This window comes from Doryrhamphus excisus, chromosome 1 (genome assembly GCF_030265055.1).
Source record: "Doryrhamphus excisus isolate RoL2022-K1 chromosome 1, RoL_Dexc_1.0, whole genome shotgun sequence".
NCBI classification, from domain to species: Eukaryota; Metazoa; Chordata; class Actinopteri; order Syngnathiformes; family Syngnathidae; genus Doryrhamphus; species Doryrhamphus excisus.
Genome location: NC_080466.1, coordinates 5121586 through 5147003, shown reverse-complemented (window position 1 = coordinate 5147003; position 25418 = coordinate 5121586). Strand labels below are relative to the sequence as shown.

Below are 25418 nucleotides of genomic sequence, written 5' to 3'. Positions count from 1 at the left end.
TTACAACATTAACCTTTAGGGTACTTATTCAGTTATTCCATTATCCAGCCGTTCGATTAGTAATTTCTTTGTGTAGGTGGGTGCAGGTTGGGACGGGGGCGGGTGGTGTACCCTCGGGGCCTTCTTCACGCACGCACCTCCTCCTCCACACTGAAATAATGCCTACATCAGGGGTGTCAAACTCATTTTCATTGAGGACCACATTGTAGTTATGGATGCACTTGTAAGTGTCAATTTATATGAATGGAAATGTGAATATAACCTCGTGATATTATTACGCAGTTGCCCATGCATTTGCTTACTCTATTTTTACTAACAAAGTGATGGATAACTTGCTTTGTAGTTTTCTGTGTGAAAAAGTGATTGACCCCTAAACTGGTTGGGTCGCCCTTAGCTGCAACAACTGCAATCAAGTGTTTACGGTAACTTGCAAATTGTTAAATTAGAGGGTTTTTTTTTTTTATAATAAAGCACCTTTTTAAGGTCATGCCACAGCATCTCAACAGGATTCAGGTCAGGACTTGGACTATAGGCACTTCAAAGACTTCATTTTGTTTTTCTTCAGCCATTTAGAGGTGGACTTGCTGGTGTGTTTTGGATCATTGTCCTGCTGCAGAACTAAGTTTGTTTCAGCTTGAGGTCAGGAAAAGATGGCTGAACATTTTTCTTCAGCATTTTTTGGTAGACAGCAAAATTCATAGTGACATTTAACACTGGAAGTCTTCCAGCCCAAACCATTACACTACCACCACCATATTTTACTGTCGGTATGATGTTCTTTTGTCTTTTGGCTGAGACGCTGTGCTCTTGGGGTCATTTTGATTCGCCGACCACCCCTGGAAAGTTTCACTACTCTTCCATGTTTTTTTGGCATTTGTGGATAATGGCTCTCACTGTGGTTTGCTGGAGTCCCAAGGTTTTAGAAACGGCTTTATAACCTTTTCCAGACTGGTAGAGTGCAATTAATATCACTTTTAATGAAAGGGAATCACTTTTTCCACACCAGACCATGTAGGTTTGTATTTTGTCTCTCTTAATAATACAACATTTCATTTAAAAAACTGCATTTTGAGGACAGCTGTGTTGTCATTGACTAATATTTACATTTGTTTGATGATCTGAAACATGTAAGTGTTCACAACATGCATAATTTTCACACCACAGTATATATTTATACATCAGTATCAGATTTATATAATGAACCTTGAAATTAAATACTCACATATATTCACATATGACCTCAGCCTGTGGCATTTTAATTATGGAATCTGTCAATGTGTACAGCATATATTTTCAGATTCCCCTGCAAACCCGTCGACATAGGATATCTCGCGATAGCGTCGACATCACGCGAGATCTATACCCCCAAAGTTCCCAGCACAGCAGCATAGCGGCAGAGCAAACATCAGCAACAATGGCCGCCTTCCGTAGGGTGGCATCGTTGGCCAGTAAACTTCATCTGTGTTCGGTGTCGAGAAACGAATTCGCCGGTCGTCAGAATGGGTCAAGGACACGGAGGTGTCTCACTTTCGGGTTGTGTCTTGCGACGGGAGGGGCCGTGGCACTTTACTTCTACGAGGATGTGACAAACCACAGATGCTGGAAGAGAATGGTGACCCCCAGCGCCCACGGGTTCCTACCTTTTATCCCGGCTGTCGAAGCCAAGGAGAAGGTAGGGGCCGAACCATATTGTTGAAGGTAGTATGGCTATCTGCGGTACTGTATGTCAATAATGGCGTTTCTTATTGTTTGCTGACGAGTGCCTTTTTTTGTCAGCTATGAAACACACCCTCGACTATTTCATGGTTTTCTCCCATTAATGTAAGAATACGTTATAGGGTAATGGCTATGCTATCATGCTGGGCTTATGAATTGTTCCTATTTGGCAGCTGGGCGATGTACGCGCGCACGCGCAGCAAGGCGCTCTCCGCTGTGGCTGGTGCTGAAACGTAAACATGAGGAAGAGCTCTGTGGAATTGTTGCTAGCTGCAACAAAGCACTGGATTTAAATGTGATAAGCTGGGCTTTAAATGTAGTTATTTAGATAAAAGCCAACACGACGGTTTACAATATTGAAGATGACGTCATCTCAACTACAAGGACACAACTCACAAAGACACAAAGATACATCTTTGTAACAATAACAATGCAATAATAGTAACAGATTATTTTCAATTCGGCAATATTAAGGTATATATTTCATTTATTGAAAATTACAAATAAGTTAATAATTCATTTATAGGCCTGTATAGAAATTACTCATGAATTGTCAACATTTTTATTGCAGTATTTACATACTTTATGTCTTACTGTGTGCTTGTGCTGTGTAATTAGTTATCGAGCGGGTCTCATATTTACAAACCAAACCACTTAAAAAACATAATTTTATAACTCATTTATGGAAATGCGTCGTAGCCACAAAACATAACACAAAATGTCATAATTGGAGGACCGCTTGTAATTGATCAAGTCCAATTTCAGATATTGTCAGTGTGTTGTCCCCATGGTTCACATTTGTGGGTTTGACATATAGTATTGTGACGGATGCCAACAAAAGCACAAGCTCATTTTTGCCGTTTTGCTGAGTCAGAGAATCACTGTAATTAAATCTCATATCAGTTATATATGATAACCACTGCCTTTCATAATATACATCAGTAGAAACACTCCATGTCATTTTTTTACGACAGCTTAACTGTGGTGCAGTGCATAAGGTATGGTACTTAAAACCTTGGATAAGTTTGATGTGAAAGAAGCAATTCAATAACTACATTCTATTTTTTATCTGTCTTTGTGGAAATGGATCAATACATTTTTAATGCTATGATGGATTATCTCTGGGAAAATAAACTAGGTAGACTAAGGGGCTACCAGATGTGAAGTGAGAACATTTGGTAGCCTGAAGGGAGACCACCTCGGGGTATCAGCTGCGTGGTCAGAGAAGGAAGAGGGTTGTTTGTGGCTATACACAGGAATAGGGCTGGGCGATATGGACCAAAACTCATATCCTAATATATATATATATTTATGACAATATTTTTTTTCACAAAGTGAGTTTAGACAAAAGTGAAAGCCAAATATGTTTTATTAAAATGTAAACAATCTTATAGAAAAATAACAGGTGAAGTAAAATAGTATATTCACATTTTTAAATATAGAAAAACTTAACTATAATACAATCTTCAGTGCTTCCATCTCACATTCCCCATGATGACGGACATAGCTGATACCATCTTTATACAGCAACCTTTATACCGTCTTTGTCGCTATTCACTCCTGATATGCAGCCTCTCCTCCTACGTATCTCTGTGGGGATCTCGGTGTAGCGAAGGGGTGCTCAAAGACTGTAAACAATGGAGCAAGTGCCAATCTACAAACATAACAGTGATAGGAGTGATAGGAGTGATAGGAGTGATATGTAGTCTGTATCGATATGAACGATAGGCTTGTTTTTGATTGATTGATTGATTCATTTTCTACCGCTTATCCTCACGAGGGTCACGGGGGTTGCTGTAGCCTATCCCAGCTGTCTTCAGGCGAGAGCTAGGGTACACCCTGGACTGGCCGCCAGCCAATCACAGGGCACATATAGACAAACAACCATTCACACTCACATTCATACCTATGGACAATTTGGAGTCGCCAATTAACCTAGCATGTTTTTGGAATGTGGGGGGAAATCGAACTAGGGTCTCCTAGCTGTATGGCCTGCGCGCTAACCACTCGGTCGCCGGGCAGCGGTTTGGTTTTGATAAAAGAAATATCGATATATGTTGCCCAACCCTACACATGAACAATGCCTCTGTATGCATATGATTTCAAAGAACACATAAACAAGTTTCAGAAGCATTCAGAAGCACAAGCACGTTGCTCTTCTCTTTGTAAAGAAACTGGGCTCCATGTCTTAAAAATGCACCCTCAGTGAAGCCAGCATCAAAGCTTTATGAATGGATCAGTATGCTCATTAGCATGTTAGCTGAGCTGTGCAGAAAACTCACTTGCTTGAGGCCCGTGGCCAAGCAGGTTTAAATTTGGAAACCTTTCTGCTAATTACAATGCTTCATGCAGCGCAATCTGTTTGTGGCGTCGCAGCTTCCACCACTGCAGCTAATCAAGTTGATGGGATGGCTGCTCTCCGATTCTAATCACGCTGAAAGTGTGCTGAAATAACTTGTGTGTGTCCTTGCACTAAGTGTTATTATACTGGTTTGTGCTATTTTAAAAAAAAACATGCATTTAAAACAGCTGATGTATTTTTATCTGTTAACTCGAGCTGAAAAAATGTCAACGCAAGATGATTCATATTATTGTCTGTCCCACTGTATGTAACCACTTTATTGCAGACAACCATTAAATTGCGATAGGATATTCATCATAAGGCTAAAAACAACCAATTACCTAAAAATTGCATCCAATACTTCTTTACAAGAGAGGAGAAATATGATCTAAATTTGAAACACTTACGTATATACTAGGACTATGTTAAAAAGCATAGCTTTTCAGTATGTGGAATCAAACTATGGAATGGATTGAGTAAGGAGCTCAAACAATGCACAACGATGAGCCAATTCAAGAAACAATACAAGCAGTTGATGTTTGCTAAATACAAGGATGAAGAGTCTTGAACCAGTCATGATGTGCTACATATATCACTATATTGACACTTACTATGGTACACATTATGGATGGTCATATCATTATTTGATAATTAAAAAAAAACAAAAAAAAAACCTTAAACTGTATTATGGAAAGCAGGAAGTGAACAAATGTAACAGTTACTAGTTGTAAAAATACCAGATGGAGGGGTAGGATTTAATAAGCTTTTGCTTCTTCCTACTCCTTTTGGACATGTGGAACTGTGAACTGATTATGGGATGCACTCAATTGTAATCTGATGCATGTTCAAATGAAATAAAACCATTACCATTACCATCAGCTGATCAAAACTTTAAAACCACAGCCTTTAAAAGCCAACATCTTTGCAAAAATGTGGATTCAATGTCATTTTCTGTCTACACGCTACTGTCTTGATCTCTCGATGCTTTGAACCGACGGCATTTGCGAGAGAAGAACAAAATGAACAAAAGGCCCCATAAGTTTTGAAAAGCAGCTATTAGCTGTCCTAGGAGTTGCTGGATGACACCATCAGATTATTTGCATATATTTTGCATATTTTATCTCAGCAGTATGACCTTGTATTGTCTTCAATACATGGCTTTAACCAACTTTTAACATTACATTTGACTCTTATTTTACAGGCACATCCGATGGACTTTGAGGATGGAGATGTTCACATGTCGTCCCACGAGCATCGCTTTCGTTTGTTTAGCTCTGTGGAGTATGAAGGGCAACTGTACATGACTCCTCAGAATTTCATCGAGTCTGTCACCATGAGTGAGCCAAGGAGTATGTATAATATCACCTTTTTTGTTGATTCTTAGTATTATTAGTTTAATGCAATGGCATATTCATAGTTAACAGACATTGTGTGTGTTTTTATCATGATTTTATGACGTTCATAACGGACAGCAGACATATGTGATTAGCATGTATTCCAAATATTGGCTTAGACCTCTTTTCTTCTGCACAGTCCAAAAACATCCATATATTTGCATTAATGGGGATTCAAACTTTTCGGTAGGTGTGAATGTGAGTGTGTGTTTGTCTATGGGTTATTGAATCTCTAAAAGGGGTATCAGTGAGGGTGTCGTCATTTCTGGGGGTGTGCCGCACTACCGACTACAGTAATTTGCACCTATAATCATATCAAATATCCTGCAAACACATTGAATAAATGGGATAAAACATTAAACATATGTGTATAAAACATGATCTCATGTCAATTTCAGCCCATTTTTGTATTGCCATTTTTTGACTGACTGGGGAGAAGTCCACGGTGTACCCTGATGAGTACCTCAAATGGCCTACACTTCATATACTTTACATTAGAAAGGCATGGAAAGTGCTTAGAAAACATACTATTATGTATCATTATTCTGAAAATGCACCACTGTAAGAGCACTAGCTTTGTTTTGATCTTGTGCAATGCCTATTTTTTCATTCATTTTTCACAATAAGACCCCTTTCTGTACATTTTTAATTACATTTTTTAATCATAACTTAATTAGATCTGCTTGACCTTCATTGTCATGGGTCTGTTTGTGTCAGATGTAAACAGGTTACAGTTCCGTTTTAATACTTTTACCGTGTTTTTGTTCATTTTTAATTACATTTTGTAATCATAACTTAATTCGATCTGCTTGACCTTCATTGTCATGGGTCTATTTGTGTCAGATGTAAACAGGTTACAGTTCCGTTTTCATACTTTTACCGTGTTTTTGCTATCTCTGTCAAACTACCACCATCAGAAACAGATCTGTCGTGGCCGACCTCAAAGCAGATGGCCCAGCATTTGTTTAGTCTAAGGTTAATGTTAGTCACACACGCACACCCACACCGACACTCACTAGTTTGTCTACATTCCATTAGCTCACATTTACACTTTCTTGATGCAGTAAATATCCAAACTGTTATTTGCAATCTCCCTGTTTCATCACAGAATATTTCACTCACTACAAATTGTATGATTGTGTTCTTAAGTGGGCATGCTCTGCGTGCAAACCAAAGCATGCATCTGCACTGGCTTCCTGACATATGATACCGCCACACATCCCCTCTCAGCAGCCGACATCCTCTAATGCCCCCTTTGAAGTTGAATTAAGATGAACCTTGTTGTATAAAACAGAACAAAAGTAGTATGTGCTTTTACTGGGACATTCCATGTACTACAAAGACGAGCACAGGGCACTTTAGATAGGCCTGTGATGATCACAGTTGTATATACAGTGACTGTGTGTGTTTGTGTGTGTGTATGTGTGTGTGTGTGTGTGTTGTGACTGTACCGGGCACATTAAGACCAATACAGATGCTATCTGACAGAGCCCACCCAAATGCTGTTCTCCTCTTTCCCTTCTTTTCCCCTTCTCTTTTGTCTTGTTCCCTGGCAGACAAGAGGCCCTGGAGGTCCCTGACCAAACAGGTGGGAGATACACTCTAAAAGCTTCTTTCTTCTTCCCACCTTGTTGGAAGCATCTGTCGCATTTATATCTGCTTGCCACGTTCTTTCAGTTACAATTTGGTTTGTGTTTTAACCTAATTACCTTCTATATAATGTATTATGAAGTGGATGGATTTTCAAATCAACTTTAGAAAGAGCTAAATTTAGCAAGGATTAACATTTGTCCACATTTAGATGTTTTTTATTTTTTAAATATCATTTTATAGAAATGGTGAATCTTTCTGGTTGTTATGAACTCCTGTTTTGATTCCGTTGGTAAAATAATACAATATGTGCAATCGCTAAGGTGTGCATGCATGTACTGGAACGTCCCATAGCTGACTTATTTTAGACCGAGTGGTTAGCATGTAGGCCACACAGTCAGGAGATACGGGTTTGATTCTGTGTGGAGTTTGCATGTTTTCCCTGTGCATGCGTGGGTTCTTCCTCCCACATTCCAAAAAACATGCTAAGTTAATTGGCGACTCCAAATTCATAGGTATGAATGTGAGTGTGAATGGTTGTTTGTCTATATGTGCCCTGTGATTGGCTGGCGACCAGTCCAGGGTGTACCCCGCCCCTCGCCCAAAGTCAGCTGGGATAGGCTCCAGCATGCCCGTGACCCTAGTACAGAAAATGGATGGATGGATTGATGGATGGTAGTTAAGAGGCCGCATGTAGGCCACACAGTCAGGAGATCTGGGTTCCATTCTGTGTGGTGTTTGCATGTCTCCCCCCACTCAAAGTCAGTTCCAGATGAGATCTACTGAATGAATGAATGCATGATACCCCTGATAATCAAAACAGTGTACTTATATATTGTATATGTTCTCATTTGAAGTTGTAATGAGAACATTTACAGCTCATACCAGCTCTTTGTTACCTTGCATGGTGTAGAAACACATGAGCATATGCTACATATCATGATCACATGATATGAGTGGGGCGGCACGAGCGCGCAGACCTCACAGCTAGGAGACCAGGGTTCAATTCCACCCTCGGCCATCTCTGTGTGGAGTTTTCTCCGGGTACTCCGGTTTCCTCCCACATTCCAAAAACATGCTAGGTTAATTGGCGACTCCAAATTGTCCATAGGTATGAATGTGAGTGTGAATGGTTGTTTGTCTATATGTGCCCTGTGATTGGCTGGCGACCAGTCCAGGGTGTACCCCGCCTCTCGCCCGAAGACAGCTGGGATAGGCTCCAGCACCCTCGTGAGGAAAAAGCGGTAGAAAATGAATGAATGAATGATATGAGTGAATTAAAAAAAATGCTTATATGCACAACAATCCTCATGGGCGAGTTTGATTTTTTAATTTCAGGAGCTGGAAAAAATCCTGTCAGACACACCCCCTGTATGGAGAGGATCGTCCAAATTGTTCCGCAACTTGAGAGAACGAGGTATACGTACTGTAAACACGCACACACAAAAATAACCTTCAGCACCCAAAGCTTTGGTAACTGTTTTGAATAATGTGCTCTTTTTGGTCTATATGTACAGTATGAACCAATGAGGATATCGCATATTTTTAAATCTCCCTGTCAGGGCTTACCTACCAATATGTGTGTGTGTTTGTGTGTGTGTGTCACAGTGGGTGTTTCTAATCCAGTCATTGCATGCTGTCCCTCCTCACAGCCAAACAACCTGCTGGACAGACTAAATATAATCACCTCTTTCCCATCATGTCACTATACATCTCAGAACAAGAAGCAGGTGATCAGAAAACTGTGTTCATTTCCCTTTTTAATTTGGGAATGAAACATGTCAGTTAATGCCTTGATAAGATATTCAATATGAATTGTATTTGTCAGGACATGCATTTCCATGATGAGCAGGAACAGGTAAATTCCTTGGAATGGCTGCATTCCAATACTTACAATGACCAAGTTAAATGGAATGTTGTGTGTGTATTGTGCGTTTAATCTCCTGCCCCTTTATACTGCCTGTAAAACCTTTTTGCAGTTTTGCTGTTTAGTATAAATGGAGTTTGAGGTTGTATATGCGTGTATACAATGTGTATGCATGCATTTAGCTTGAAAGATGCATAGGGATAGGACTGTAACAATAACTAACTTTGCTGGACGATAATCGTCCTGCAAATTATTGACGATAATCAATATTATTACATTTTTGAGACCACTTTTTCATTAATTATATGGCATGATAATGAATGTACATCATATCAAAGCAATAAACGTTAACTGTTCAATCATACTTAACCTTGTAATTGGAATGTCAAGCGCTTTTAAATAAATTAATCAAACAAAGAACATAAACAAAAAATGATGAAAATAGTTATGGGGTCATATTTGAGATGGGCCACATATCTGTGATAGTGCAGTAAAATGCAATGTTTCGGATGTCCTTGTTTATGATTTTTAAGTGACCCAACAATTGGAAGAATAACCAAAATACACAGTTTAATAAATTTTTAATTTCAGTGGTATTTTAGTCATGGATTAAAAAAAAATTAAATTATCCATACCATAGGTTTACTAAGTCCAATGTTTTTGTGTTTCTTTAGTAAATAGCATAGCCTTTGTTATTTATGACTACTTCTAGATGATTCTTGTATGTTGCCACAATCCTCAATGTGGGTCAGATTGGTCGGTTTTATTGCCAACGCTCTTGCCTTCAAGTCTCGCCACAAGTTCTCGATTGGATTCAGATCAGGACTCTAGCTTTGCCATTCTAGGATGTTGACATCATTGTCCTTGAAGCATTTCCTCACTGGCTTGGCGGTATGTTTTGGATCATTGTCTTGGTGGTACTTCCTGTTGTGGCCGAGCTGAAGTAGATTCCTTCACGTTTTCATCAAGGATCCTGATATAATCCTGTTTTCTCATGGTTCCTTGGAACCCAACAAGGTTCCCCTGTGCCGTGAGAAGCATCTCCATGTGTGGTGGTGGGCAATGTGTTATTCGGATTGTATGCTTCCCCTTTCTTCCTCTAGAATTGCCAAATATACCTCCAACTCACAGGGTGGTTGACCAAAAGCTGGGATCTGGCTTCAGATGACCTCTAGCAAAGCGCCGTTCGAGCCTCAAGATGTTTCTTCTTGAGCACTGGCATCTTCCAACGCCTATGAACGTCTATGAAGACCTACTCTGTGCAAGACTCGCTTGACGGTGCACCGTGACACCTTCATGCCTGCCTGGTCAAGCATTTCAAGTAGGGCCTTGGTTGTGGTCCTTGCCTGTGATCAAGTGTTCCTTGATGAAAACGTGAAGGAATCTGCTGAGAAACTACCATCGTTAAACACGCTCATTTTGACAGCCCTATTATAGAGCCTTGAGTAGTTTTAAGTGAAGCTCTTGATCACCGCTGCTGTTCAAACTCCCCCAAACCAGCTTCTTCATACAAAGTAGCTGCGCATTTGGAAACACAAGCCTTCCACAAGTCACCCCTTCTACCTGGTGTCATGTTCAGCGACACACACACATCCACGCACATGGAAAAGCAGTGTCCCGTAACACTCAGGCGAGTCACCCTGAACTATCTGGACAATCAGACAGAAAGCGAAAAAGATTGCTAATGGGCTTGAGGCAAGAAAAGATCACCTCCTGAAACATTTTTCACCTGCTTATCCAAACACACACACACACACACACATACACAGATCTCGACGTGGACACAAAGGTGTGTGGAAGGAAGTGGTGTTATCAGCCTACCTCAAGGAGATACATTTTAAGATGCTATCTGCTAGAAAGGAGGGATTGTCTGATTCTGTGAGCATCTGCGTGTCTCTGAAGGCATCCTAAAACTAATTCCCTTTTGGTGTCGTTGCTAGGTATCATCTCATACACCGAGTACCTGTTCCTGCTCTGCATTTTAACCAGTGAGTCAACAATTTTACTTATGATAGTACTTCTTTGGGAGACCATAGTAAGCGATTACCTATTTAAAACAGCTAAGATATATAGTAAACCTGAATATATGGTATGTAGACATGTTTCACATGCAAAACTAGAAAAGCGCAAATCTATGTCAAGTGCCATAGCTCCTCCCATATTGTGAAATTTTTTGGGTCAGTATTTGATATTTTTAGGACCTGTTGGAAACTTGTTTTGTCATTTTTTTTCTAGGTGTACTGACCATTTCTGGTGGCGATAATTACCACATACTACAGTATTAATTGGCCCTGTACCCTAGAAACCGCCCATGAATGATACGGGAAAAGGCCGAAATGATACTGTGTCAAAGCCCAGGGCAGTGATACTGATAAAATATAGAGTTTAACCATGTCCAGTATCAGCACCCGTAGCTGTCCACTGCGCGCTGCTCTGGTATCGTGCCCGTGAAACAAATCAGAGAACAGCACACGAGTGCCTAGTGCCTAGTGCTTCTCCAGTCACCAAAAAACCCAAACTTGATTAATGGAACTTTAATTGTCAGACATTGATAAGATAAGACTGTTGATAAAATATTATTGTTGAAATATTTTTGCAGTTATTGTGTTTACACTGTTTAGATATAATACATGTAATAAACTGAATATTTTCTGGAACCAAAGTGGTCTTTTGATTAAATAGTACGTGATAATAAGCTCATGATTAAATAGTATGTGATAATAAGATCATCACATGGTTTGTCTGGTATCAAGCCCAGTATCATGCCCCCGCGTGCCAGTATCAGCCCGAGACCGAACACTTGGGGGCATGATACCTGGCCTGATACCAGACAAACCATGTGATAACCTATAAATGTAGAGAATTGTCCTATCTCACAATGTTAAAAATACTTTAAAAAAATCGCTCGGGATCACCCCCCAAATTGTATCGGTTCTTGCGTACCGCATTTCTGACAATTCCTGAAAATTAATCCAAATCCATTCCGAAGTTTTCATGTCATTTTGAACACAAACAGATCAACACCAGCACAAACTTAACCTCCGTGCTGCACTTGTGCTTGGCAGAAGTAAAACTCACACATTTACAACACATTCAGAGTCACAAATGAACTGGAGCCTTTGGTTCCACAGACACCAAGTACAGTACAAGTACAAGTACAGTACACCCTGGACTGGTCACCTCTCATATAAAGATGCACAACCACACCTATGATCAATTTAGACTACGTCACCTTGGAGGAATAAACCTACACAAACACAGCATGAGAACTCCACACAGAAAGTTGCGCTAAACATTATCGTAGTAATCCTTTAAACTGTCAGGTCTCCCTGGTTGCAGCTGGTTCTTCTTTTCGAAGAAATTAATACTCTATGCCAGGGGTCTCAAACTTGTGGCCCGTGGGCCAAATGTGGCCCGCAGGATGCTAGTTTGAGGCCCCCGCCTTAATAGTTTGATATGGATGCCGTATGGTTTCATGTACCCAGAAATGACAGCTTAAAGCTGCGTGCACACCGGACACAATTGACGCGATTTTGCCCCGCCCATACGCAAGCGAACGAGCCCGCCTGTTTTAGTTTTTCTCTCATCATCCATGACTGAGATCAAAGCACTGAAAAAGTGATTTTTTTTTTTTTAAAACCTGATGCGCCCCAGCCTCACCCAGACCCTAGCTCCAGTGGCCCCCAAGTAAATTGACTTTGAGACCCCTGCTCTATGCATTTATATATTAATGAAACTCTAGGCTCATGATGGATCATATACACTGTATATTTTATTATAACTGACCATTGTTTTCTTATAACTGCGTGCTATTAGGCGATTTCAAATTGCCCCGTCACACACACTCTTGTAACCCCCCACCATTTGTGTTCTCTACTGCAGAGCCCCATGCTGGCTTTAAGATTGCATTCAATATGTTTGATGCAGACGGCAACCAGATGGTGGACAAGAGGGAGTTTTTGGTGGTAAGAGTTTAAATCCATTCGTCCTTCACAGAATTAGAATTCTGATGTCAGAGCTATTTCTGCTACCTTGTAGAAAATTAAGTCACATGATGTCATTTTTTTAAAAGTATTTTATCATTTAAATGTTCTATGTCCTAACTATCGCCCGACCCTAATAGCTGTATTATAGCAAAATATGGTGTATATAATATCATATCATGTCATGGTAAAACTGTGTTTTTAGTGCAGGATGTCTGTGTCTTATCTGCGGCATGTGTTTGAAGCCGACATACGCGTGTCACCGTGGGAGTTTACACTTGGACAAAGAGCTGTGCTTGGAGCATGTGATGCTAATTTTGTCCTTTTTCCAGCTTCAGGAGATCTTCCGGAAGAAAAATGAAAAGAAAGGAAGGAAGGGGGATGCTGAGAAGTCTGCACAGTTGGTAAGAACGTTGGTGATAGGGAAACTGGGATTGAGGCTATAGTTATTGTATTTGTTATACAGTTAGATTCCTGCTTTTAGCGGGGGGGTTGCATTTCGGGACTACCAGCAAATGGCCAAAATCCACGAGTAATTGAGATGCACATAAAAATGTCGCACGGCTCACTTCTCTCCACTTCCGAACCCTACTGCGTGGTGGTGGGAATGAGATCTGTTTTTTATCTTTATTATTATGCTGAATCATAAATGTACAGGGTAATTTTTCCACTTCTAATCAACATTGTAATTTGTGACAGTTCTAATTTATCAAGTATAGACATGACGGAATGAACCTTGACCCCAAATCCATTGCGTTATTGATGCTAACTAGCCTCTGATAATTTGAATACTTGGATGAAAGCATAATGGTGCATTTTAACGTGACTAGAATGCTGTGCCAAGCTGTACATGTGGATGTATTTCAAATGACTAGCCATTAACTAACAAGCTCATTGGCGTTTTTGTGGACGTATTAGTCTAATAATCCATCATGTAACCATGACTGAGTGCATGCTGCCTCACAGGTTTTTGATGTGTTTTGATGTGATCTCTGTTGTACCATGACAAGGACATCTGACACATATTGTGTACTGGTTTAATTGGATACACTCTTTGTCGTCTTTCACGCTTCTGTGATTAAGCTTTGTTATTTGTTTTAGTTTAAGTTTCTATTTTAACATTTTTAATATTTGCATGATAATTTCTATTTTTATATATTTTTTACATATTAAATAGGACGTGTTTTAACCCGTACCAAATCTAGTTGACAAGAAAAAATCAACATATTACTTCACATTTGAAATATTGCATTTTATATTGATATTTTGTAGTTAATTGTAATAATAACATACATAATTCACTTTTATGTACAAATAAATTATATTTAGTTTATTAAATATTTACTAAATTATATTTAGTTTTAGTGCCCTGTGATTGGCTGGCAACCAGTCCGCCTCTCACCCGAAGACAGCTGGGATAGGTTCCAGCACCCCCGCGACACTCGTGAGGAAAAAGCGGTAGAAAATGAATGAATGAATTTAGTTTTAGTTTTAGTTAATTATATTAAGTTTCAAACTATTTGGTGTGGTATTGAATGATCTTTAAGTTCTGATCATAGAAGCGTTGGAAACGACATGCATTGTGTATCCGCAGCCTCTCTCCTTGCATGTACTAACATGTCTTTTATCTTCTCTCCTCCCTCCTCTCTGGCTGCATGCTCTGTCGTCCTGTCTTTTCCTCATGTCTCTTCTCTGTGTGTTAGAGTATGCAGCTGTATGGATATCAGGTTGCTCCCATGAACAGCGTATGTATCCAAAAACATACCGCCCTTAGTGTTCTTTTTGTTTTTTTCGTTGGATGGTCTAAGAACTGAATTGAAGGGTGAAAGGAGAAATGGTTATAAGTTAAGTTCTATCATTAAATAAAATGGCAGTAAAAGAGTATAACAGGACAGTAGGCACTACTTACGTCATTATAGAAGAATGAGCATGACCCATTGACTATTACAGGGGTCGGCAACCTTTACTATGAAAAGAGCCATTTCACCCACTTGCCCACTAAAGAAAAATAGCCTGGAGCCGCAAAACGTTGTATGTTTAAAACAACATTGGAGGGAAAAAAAAAGACGAGTTGGAGTACTCTTGCTAGTACTGGAGATAAACTTTTGTTTTTAAATGAGCTCTAATTTATTTTTTAGAATCGTCAAATAACTCATTAATAATAATTAATAACTCAAATAACTCAAAGTATTACTCATTTCCCTTCATGTTAACCTGTCAGAGAGAACTGGATAGCATCCTGTCTGCTCATTCAGTCACCAGTCAGAACTCAGTCAGGATGCATTCATGGTCTCACACAAAGTTGGATTTTTGTAAACTCATAACAAAGACGTGCATTTTCACCACACGGGTGCTAAAAAATATTCAAGCATTGCAAAGGGAGCCGCAACAAAGAGGCTGGAGAGCCACATGCGGCTCTGGAGCCGTGGGTTGCTGACCCCTGGACTATTAGAAAGACTGTTTTAACATTAAAGGCGTAATTTGGATTGTTTGGCATGAGGTTGACAGGAGTGTAGTGCATCAAAGGTGATTTGCCCCCCACTTGAGCTGAGATGTGGTAGGATGTTGGTGGTGAGGAACATAATTCCTAGTAGGTATGAATGTGAGTGTGAATGGTTGTTTGTCTATATGTGCCCTGTGATTGGCTGGCGACCAGTCCAGGGTGTACCCCGCCTCTCGCTCAAAGACAGCTGGGATAGGCTCCAGCATCCCCCGCGACCCTTGTGAGGATAAGCGGTAGAAAATGAATGACTGAATGAATATTATTATTATTTCTAAGTTGATCACTCAGCCGCAGTCATTGATAGAGTGAGACACTGAAAACAGAAAATGTGGCGTTGGAAGTGAACTGATCCTGGCCCTGCTTGACCACCCCCACAGGTGCTTAAAAAAGACAGTCAAGAGTTTGTGGCGCGGAGTTACTGGGACGTTCTGAGGCGAGGCGCCAGCCAAATCCTATTTTCTGACCTGGCAGAGGTACATAGACCCGACTGTCCTCTGTCGTGGCATTCCTCCCTCATCCTTTCTCCTTTTTTTATTTTCATCATCATCATCATCCCTGAGTGTCTTGTGTTCTCATAAAGCATGCCACAGTACGGCCTGAAAAATATAAAGACAATGAGGCTATTTTCACCCCAAAATCTAGCTGCTAAGAACGTATTTTGTTGTCAAGTTGCTTGTCACTTGTTGAAATTTAACTCTCTATAACTGTGCCTCAAAAGTCTTTATTCATTTCCATACTTAATATTGTTTCAGATATACTGTACTTCCATATATTTTTGTTTGTACCTTCTTACCATATTTATTTCCCTTTTTTTATTTCAAAATTTCATAATTTTCCACTTTAAAGTGTATGCACTCATTGCAGTACATATGCTTTGTTCTACTTTTATTCTCTTTTACACATTGTCCATTTTGTCATCCCGTAAGACCAAGAAACATCCCCTATGTGACTAATTTGTCCTCCTTGTGTCTGTTTGTTGCTGTTATTTGTGAGTACTGTATTTGTATTGTGCTGGTGAGACAAAATTATGCGGTTGTATGTGAGTGTTTGTGTGCGTTTTATCATCAATCTATGCCTTTCTGTGTGTGTTGTTTAGTTGCTAATGGCGCACCAATGGAATCAAACCATTTACAATCGACAGCATGACTTTTTTCAACTTCATATGGGAAACAAAATGAAATACGAGTCAGCATTTTAACTTGGGCAAATATATTGTAGTACAATGTTGGACTTTAGTGACTTGGGAAAAAAATATTACATTTGCAATGTAACATAATGTAATATAATGTAATTAACTATAGCTTTTTCAGTACTATCAATGGTGTTGTTCCATGTTCCAAATATACTCCTTGCCCTGAAAAGCACTACACATTGTCTTACTGCAAGGTCTGCCAGGGGGGGGGGAGGTAGCAAAACATCCACAACCTTGGAGGTGTTGGTAATGATTAATAACAGCTAACAGAGTAAGCTGGCTAGCTGTCTAATGACAGGCTTTGTGCTGTGGCGGCAGCGGAAGCTAAGGTGTGGGTAATGACAGTGGAGCATAAGGGGGTCTGACCTTGTATTTACTCTAAGGTGCCTTTCATGTCAAATGGACAGCAACACAACACACAGCATCAGGCAGAGGTGTAAGGGAATGGACTAAAAAAAAAAAACATCTGATATTCAAATTGTATTGAGATTGCAACATGAATAAATGATACAAAAGGGAACACAAACACAATAGTGGAAACAGGATTGCATGGAAGTCAGATGAAACAGTTTAGATAACAGCAGATCAGATAAATAGAGAAAAAGAGGAAGCGATAAAATCAACAAATAGGAATGAGAGGCCTAGAGTAGGGGTCAAAAGTCAGCAGAGAAGAAATGTTGAGGTACAAAGAGAGCACTTTTAAGGCAAAAGAAAGAAGCCGATCGTATTTAAAGAACGATGTGTTTACTCAACAGATTAGTCAAGCTCTTTGCCTTTTGTCTGGCAAAGGAGGCTCTCTGACTGACAGCTCGAGGAGCGAGCATTGACGGGCACTGGGAACAGAAAGGAAATGAGAGTAAACTGAGAACATGCAGTATGAGAGGAATAGACGTGATTGGAGAAGGAAAGAAAAGAACTGACAGAAGGTGGGAGAGAAGACCGGGTCATGGGAAGGAAAAGGTGGGCTAACCTGTGCCCTTAGAATATCTTACTGACAGACAGTCGGGATGACTGACAATGAACTGCTCCTAGGTGGTATTAGTCATAGATTGGGAGGGGTGGGGGTGAGGAAAAAGTGTTTAGTGTTTACATTAGTAATGACTGTTTTTACCCTTCACTTTGTGATCAAAGTCTGCTGTAACACACACACACATACACACACCATGTAGACTCCTACCCAACTGGGCGGAGTAATCATGATGTCGTCATTGGGCTGATGAGCTCACCATGGTGCTGCCACACTTGCAGGAATGATAACATTGTTTTCATCACTTTGGCACTCTTGTCTTCCATCACTGTTCTAATGGAAGTAACTCTAATGAAGTTTGAAACTGTGTCTGTTTTTTTATCTGTTATTAACAAAAATAAATAAATAAATACTCCTGTCACTCATCAAAGACTGAAAGTCCAGACTACCAAACTGTTGTGATAAGAACTAAGGTTGCTTCTTAGTCCCTCGCCACATCGCGGCTTCACTCGATCACAGTTTTTCTTTCTCTTTGGGCTTATCCCTTCCCTTTATCTCCAAGGCCTCTAACATGTAATGTCCCTCTGATGTAACTGTTCCCGATCCTATCCATCCTGGTCACTCCCAAGAACCTCAGCATCCCTATCTCTGTCACCTCCGGTTCTACTTCCTGTCTGGTGGGATAAATGGTGGGATAAATCATGCTGTTTTGTGACCTGGTAGTAAAAAAGTGTACATATTTATGCAAATTATAAATGATATATATATCGCACAGACCTCACAGCTAGGACCCCAGGGTTCAATTCCACCCTCGGCCATCTCTGTGTGGAGTTTGCATGTTCTCCCCGTGCATGCGTGGGTTTTCTCCGGGTACTCCGGTTTCCTCCCACATTCCAAAAACATGCTAGGTTAATTGGCAACTCCAAATTGTCCATAGGTATGAATGTGAGTGTGAATGGTTGTTTGTCTATATGTGCCCTGTGATTGGCTGGCGACCAGTCCAGGGTGTACCCTGCCTCTCGCCCAAAGACAGCTGGGATAGGCTCCAGCACCCCCCGCGACCCTACTGTTGCAGCCGTAATACAGCTAAAAGTCAATTTCACTTCCTGTCCAGACGTCCGGAACACACTTATTGCAACACACATACGCATGACTTTTATTTATGTCTTCAATGGCTACCATATTGACTCATATGAGTGTCAGGACTACACTCATACTCATACTCAGCAAACTTCATAAAGAAGGAATTCTACTTCCAAGAAATTCACTTAGGGAACCCAATTAACCGCAATAAACGATTACATTCTAGTCTTGGTGTTCCAAACTCGCACTTTTGCTGCTTGTAGAAAAGTATGGCATTATTATTACTCTTACAGGAATTGAAAACGGATGGAAATGTGGGTCAGTGTTCCCTTTCTGGGAAGACATTCGGGAGTGATTGTGTGAATCCGTTTGTCAGGTCCCGAGTTCAGAGCTCTAAAGTTCTTCCGCATCATCGCTTCATCCCAAAAATGTTGGATGGGCTTTAAGTCTGGCTGTATTCTTTCTTCCACACCAAACTCACCTAATTGAATCCTTTGAATCAATGCAATTAATGCAAATTAATTAGTGTAACCCTATCTTGTTAGGAATTGTTGTATCTTGACCATTTTCTTTCTGGCTTGCTTTGGGTTTTAGGATTTTACACTTGAGGTAGAACCCCATTTGACAATTAACAGTAATGGGAATGGCATACTTTCTCCTCCATCTTTGGCAAACATGAGATGACCCAGTATGATGTCTGCATAACAGTAGCATGGCCAGAGATAACAGGATTTGGCACTGATGGGCATGGCAGCGAAGGAGAATTGTTATTTACTTCCCCATTTTCTGCTTTTATTGGAAGTGCTCAAACCCCAATCACCAGTAGCCGGTACTCCGACGAATCCTGAAGTATTCACACCTGTCCCTTTTAAAAGGACTTGACACGAACCGTAATCATTCTAGCAGAGAGAACAAAAACTATAGCACAAAGAATTTAGTCTTTATTTACAAATGGGGGATGTGAATAAGTGATAAGCGATCATGGATGAAACAAAAAGGTTAAAAAGTGGAATCCGCTCACATTGTCCGCATCTGAGCCTTTCTTTCGTTTGCTGCTGCTGTTCATGGTCTGAGACTGTGTGGCATTTTTGGCAATATGCATGGGGCGTGGCTTCAATCCGTACTGTACGTGTGTCTTTCTTTCTCTCACTTTGTCACTCCTTCATATGCCTCTCCTTCTCTGACCTCTTCTTGCTCTTTAATTCTTGTTCTACCTGCAGCATGTTTGGAATGCATTGTTTGTGCTGATGTAAGTTATTTTGTGTTGTGTGTTTCCTACCATAGCAACATTAGTCACCAGTCTGGGTTACGTGGAAAGATTATTACAATTGTTATATTGTTTGATTTTTCAAGAAATAACAGTCCGTAAGGGCGGCACGGTGGTCGAGTGGTTAGCGCGCAGACCTCACAGCTAGGAGACCAGGGTTCAATTCCACCCTCGGTCCTCTCTGTGTGGAGTTTGCATGTTCTCCCCGTGCATGCGTGGGTTTTCTCCGGGTATTCCGGTTTCCTCCCACATTCCAAAAACATGCTAGGTTAATTGGCGACTCCAAATTGTCCATAGGTATGAATGTGAGTGTGAATGGTTGTTTGTCTATATGTGCCCTGTGATTGGCTAGCGACCAGTCCAGGGTGTACCCCGCCTCTCGCCCGAAGACAGCTGGGATAGGCTCCAGCACCCCCCACGATCCTCGTGAGGAAAAGCGGTAGAAAATGAATGAATGAATGAATGAATGAACAGTCGGTAAGGTTTACTTGTCTTCAAGAACACACAGTTGAACACACCACTTCCAAAAGCATCATTTGGCATTTGTGATAATGGTAATGATTTCTTGGTCTAAAATGATCTAGAAATTGAACTTAAAATAAGAAAAATATTGTGTCTGATCTCATAAATTAATACTTCATTTGAAATTTAACTTGAACGTGAGTGCCACTTGGACTGGTGCGTTGATGTCATGGTGGCTGCTAACAGTTATTTTTGTTTATATTATTAGATTCTTTGTCTTGATTTGCTTGACTCCATGGTTGTGATGTTGGATCAATAATAATTAGCTGTTTCTCAATATACTTTCATGTCATGTAATCTGTGACATGTATTGCACCAAGTTTTGTTCCAATTCCAAAATCCATGCCAATAACGGTGTAAATGCTCATATAGTGTTGACCTTCATGAACGTAGGTTCTTTGGATTGGTCTGCATTGCATATAATACATACAATTATTTGGTATTGAGAAACAGTGTCTTTTGTTTGAAGAATAATATTCACTCACATATCTTCTCTCTTTCCCCCTTTATGCTGCTCTTTCTGATGATCCTTAGCGTACAGATGAGAATATAACCATTGACACCACACTGCTGGTCCACTTCTTCGGGAAAAAAGGAAAAGCTGAGCTAACTTTTGATGACTTTTACAGGTATTATTCCAGCACACAAAACTGCTGTACAAAAGCAATGCTGACTTATCTAGAATGATTACCAAACGACTCCATCTCCTTTCATATTAGGTTCATGGATAATCTCCAGACTGAAGTGTTGGAGATTGAATTTTTGACCTACTCAAAAGGGATGACCACTATCAGTGAAGAAGACTTTGCCAAGATCCTCTTGCGCTTTACCAATGTGGAGAATATCGGCGCTTACCTGGAAAACGTCAGACACAGCATACCTGATGAAAAGGTACATTATAAATAGGGATGTCCGATATGCTCATATTGTCCGACTCTCTATTTCCGATGCTGATACCGATATGTGGAATATGACTCCTGTGGTGGAATGAACACAAATATGTTTTATTGTCGCTTGCCATGATTGGAAAAAAATCTTGACACCATTTTTTGTGCTGATATCGGACATCTCTAATTCTAAACTTTATTTATGAAAATGTGTTGTCATCCAACAAGAAAAACAAATAAATGCTGCACAAACATGCTTTTTAAACATTTTAACACTATTCCAAACACAACTAATCTTCATCCAGAACAATGACAAGACAGGAAGTGATGGAGGTCTATCTTCTGTGAATGGTCATGGTGGTCATACACGCACATTTATATTTATCCATCCATTTTCTATACCGCTTATCCTCACAAGGGTCGGGAGCATGCTGGAGCCGATCCCACCTGTCTTCGGGCGAGAGGCGGGGTACACCCTGGACTGGTCGCCAGCCAATCACAGGGCACATATAGACAAACAACCATTCACACTCACATTCATACTTATTGACAATTTGGAGTCGCCAATTAACCTAGCATGTTTTTGGAATGTGGGAGGAAACCGGAGTACCCAGAGAAAACCCACGCATGCACGGGGAGAACATGCAAACTCCACACAGAGATGTCCGAGGGTGAAATCAAACTCGGGTCTCCTAGCTGTGTGGCCCGCACGCTAACCACTTGACAACCATGAAGCCCCCATATTATTTATTCATGGGAAACATAAAATATAAGATAAACATGTAATACAAGTTCATTCATTCATTTTCTACCGCTTTTCCTCACGAGGATCGCTGGACACCGTGGACTGGTCGCCAGCCAATCTCAGGGCACATATAGACAAACAACCATTCACACTCACATTCATACCTATGGACAATTTGGAGTCGCCAATTAACCTAACATGTTTTTGGAATGTGGGAGGAAACCGGAGTACCCGGAGAAAACCCACGCATGCACGGTGAGAACATGCAAACTCCACTCAGAGATGGCCGAGGGTGGAATTGAACCCTGGTCTCCTAGCTGCATGGCCTGCACGCTAACCACTTGACAACCATGAAGCCCCCATATTATTTATTCATGGGAAACATAAAATATAAGATAAACATGTAATACAAGTTCATTCATTCATTTTCTACCGCTTTTCCTCACGAGGGTCGCTGGACACCCTGAACTGGTCGCCGGCCAATCACAGGGCACATATAGACAAACAACCATTCACACTCACATTCATACCTATGGACAATTTGGAGTCGCCAATTAACCTAGCATGTTTTTGGAATGTGGGAGGAAAGCGGAGTACCCGGAGAAAACCCACGCATGCACGGGGAGAACATGCAAACTCCACACAGAGATGGCCGAGTGTGGAATTGAACCCTGGGCTCCTAGCTGTGAGGTCTAACCACTCGACTACCGTGCAGCCGTAATACAAGTTGTTTACTATAAAAGGGAAAAAGCAAAAGAGGAAGTCAATCTAGGGAGTTTGTGGGTATTTTAATATCAGCAGTAAAAAGTTGAAGTGGACCATGTAGACTTTATCTAAAACATCATGAAATAGTGCAAGTACCTTCACACAGCTGAACATTTTTACAATACAAATTTCAAGTGATTTTTGTGGTTCGGCATTTGATCTTTAGATTACAGCAACACGTCTACAATTCCCTCACACATCTGTTTGATTTATTCCTCCTTCCTCTGTGAGTGCTCCTGCCTCCCAGCCATGCATGAATAGCACCTGAAATTTCCCACCATCATCTCCGCCCGGGGCTGTTGTCACTTGCCACACTCTCGTGCTCCACTGCCTTGCTCGACCACACACACACATTCACACATGTCCTCTTATTCCTCTTCTTCCAGTTGATCAAAAATTAAATCAAAGTTGATGCACCTCAAGTACCGTATTTTACGCAGGTGTATTTCTTTTGGTCTTTCAGGGAATCACATTCGATGAGTTCCGATCCTTCTTCCAGTTTCTCAACAACCTCGAGGACTTTGCCATCGCCATGCAGATGTACAATTTTGCTTCTCGCTCAATCGGACAAGGTTGGAACACAACTTTAGAAATTAGAGTTCTAAGCACATGATGTCTTCCTTCTTTACAATATTTGTCTTTGCGCCCCTCCAGATGAGTTTGCAAGGGCGGTGTATGTAGCCACGGGTCTAAAGCTGACACGTCACTTGGTCAACACTATCTTCAAGATCTTTGACGTCGATCACGATGACCAGTTGTCTTACAAGGAGTTCATTGGCATCATGAAGGACCGGCTGCACAGAGGAGCCAGGGTGAGGAAATAAGAGAGTGGTGTGAAAACATGTTTGCCCCATTCAAATCAAATCAACTTTATTTGTAGAGCACTTTTCCTGCAAAGACATGCAACACAAAGTGCTTAACACAATCACACACAGTAGGGAGACATGGCATGACACTGAGGATCAAGGAAACACCACCTTTGGGGCCGTCCACACTGGGAGGAGCCGCAGGGGACCAGCACCCGGGCCCCCCCGACTCCGACAGACGGGCGGACCCCCACGTTAGGGACCCAAGGATGGCACCCCCTCAGCAGACCTGACACAGCCCCCAGTGTGGAGGACCTCACTAGGGTTGACACTGGGTCAGAGGCGGGGTACAACCTGGACTGGTCGCCAGCCAATCACAGGGCACATATAGACAAACAACCATTCACACTCACATTCATACCTATGGACAATTTAGAGTCCTGTTGGGGGAAATATGTTTCAATAATTGCATAAGTTAAATGTTAAATTTACATTCTGAGACTAAGACTTCCATCGAGTAAAACAATTTGACATAGAATGACCATATGAGTACTCAGTGAACTACTGAATATGCTAAGACATTTATTAACAAAGTATCATTGTACATTATGTTATGCACATTTTTTGGGAAAGCTGTGGGGATTTTTCAGCATGTTTGATGCTGACAGCTTGAATGAAAAAGGGCTGCTAACAACTCCACCTAATTACTTGAAGTGGTGAAAAATGTCAAACGAAATGGAAACCACCTCCTGTCACTACACTTGAGCTGCTTTTAAATAACAACATTGTCATCTAGTGGTATTTTGTTGATACATTGTTACTGTCAAACGTTATCAGTGTTGACCTTGAATTACTAACAGAATTTCTATTCTTTTATGTCATTTTCCTATTTCTTGCTTTTTGCTTTGCATTTTTCATTTGTCTTTCCAAATGGCCACTCATACTCATGTCACAATGCTACAAAAAAAAAACTTTTTTTGACTCTTTCTTACGCTCTGCATTTTCTTTTTCCTTGCTAATGACATCTGTCTCAGGGATATAAAGCGATGGAGCGAGCCACCTCCTTTAAATCCTGCCTAAAAAGGGAGCTGGCGAGCAGATAGGTATGACCAATAATTGTACGAGTGCCCTGCTTTGTAGTGAAAAGATCACTTCTTATTGTAATACGACACAGCTTTACTACAAAAATACAGATAAATGTCCAATTATGATGTATTCGAGTAGGATGTTATTGTGGAAAAGTTAAAGATGGCTAATGAATGCCATGTAAATCACAGTTATATCCCTGATTTACTATTTGGTCCCAGTCCAGTGTTCGACTCCTTACATGAAAATGTTTGTCATGTGTTTTCCGGATGAAGAGGCGACTCCACATATCCTTGACACCTGTGGCCAAGAGAGTGAATAGAGACACAAATGGAGGAAGACCATTAATAAACCAAGTGGCTTCACGTCAGGAAGAACATCATCATCAACATCTGAATATAACCAGAGCGATATAATCTGAGAAAAAGTATATATATATCAGTTATTTATGGTGTTTATTCATATAATTGTATATTAACATTATTCTCCCGCACTCTATTTATTTCCTCCTCCCTTGACTTGTAGATACAGCTCGATTTAATTACACATGATTAATCTAGTTGGCTCTTAATCTATTTTACGCACAGAGGGAGAATGCTATTGTAAATTGTCTACCCAATGTTTGAAGTAATAAAATATCAATTGTTAAAATATAATGTGCACGTTTCACTGGCATATTCAAGAGAGATGTACTCCTTCAAGTG

At 40.6% G+C, this 25418-nt stretch overlaps 1 protein-coding gene across 5 annotated transcripts; it reads left to right on the top strand.

Moving 5' to 3' along the window:
• The first annotated feature begins 1364 nt into the window (after positions 1–1364).
• On the top strand, positions 1365–25418 carry micu3a (mitochondrial calcium uptake family, member 3a). Of its 5 annotated transcripts, XM_058082426.1 has the most exons (15): positions 1365–1672; positions 5259–5406; positions 7008–7039; positions 8380–8458; positions 10849–10896; positions 12791–12873; positions 13224–13295; positions 14595–14636; positions 15772–15867; positions 20960–21054; positions 21145–21316; positions 23286–23394; positions 23477–23634; positions 24663–24731; positions 24990–25418. In XM_058082426.1, exons 1-14 carry the CDS (start codon positions 1415–1417, stop codon positions 24729–24731), a joined length of 1461 nt encoding a protein of 486 aa, XP_057938409.1. In that variant the 5' UTR covers positions 1365–1414; the 3' UTR covers positions 24990–25418. The 5 variants fall into 5 exon arrangements, with proteins under 5 accessions (XP_057938409.1, XP_057938418.1, XP_057938413.1 ...); XM_058082435.1 differs by lacking the exon at positions 10849–10896; XM_058082430.1 differs by lacking the exon at positions 14595–14636.

Bases quoted from the DNA above. Each gene is read 5' to 3' on its own strand.
- micu3a (XM_058082426.1), top strand. From the start codon at position 1,415: ATGGCCGCCTTCCGTAGGGTGGCATCGTTGGCCAGTAAACTTCATCTG. The intron at 12,874-13,223 runs GTAAGAGTTTAA...TCCTTTTTCCAG, and splicing joins ACAAGAGGGAGTTTTTGGTG to CTTCAGGAGATCTTCCGGAA. The intron at 21,317-23,285 runs GTACATTATAAA...TTGGTCTTTCAG, and splicing joins ACAGCATACCTGATGAAAAG to GGAATCACATTCGATGAGTT.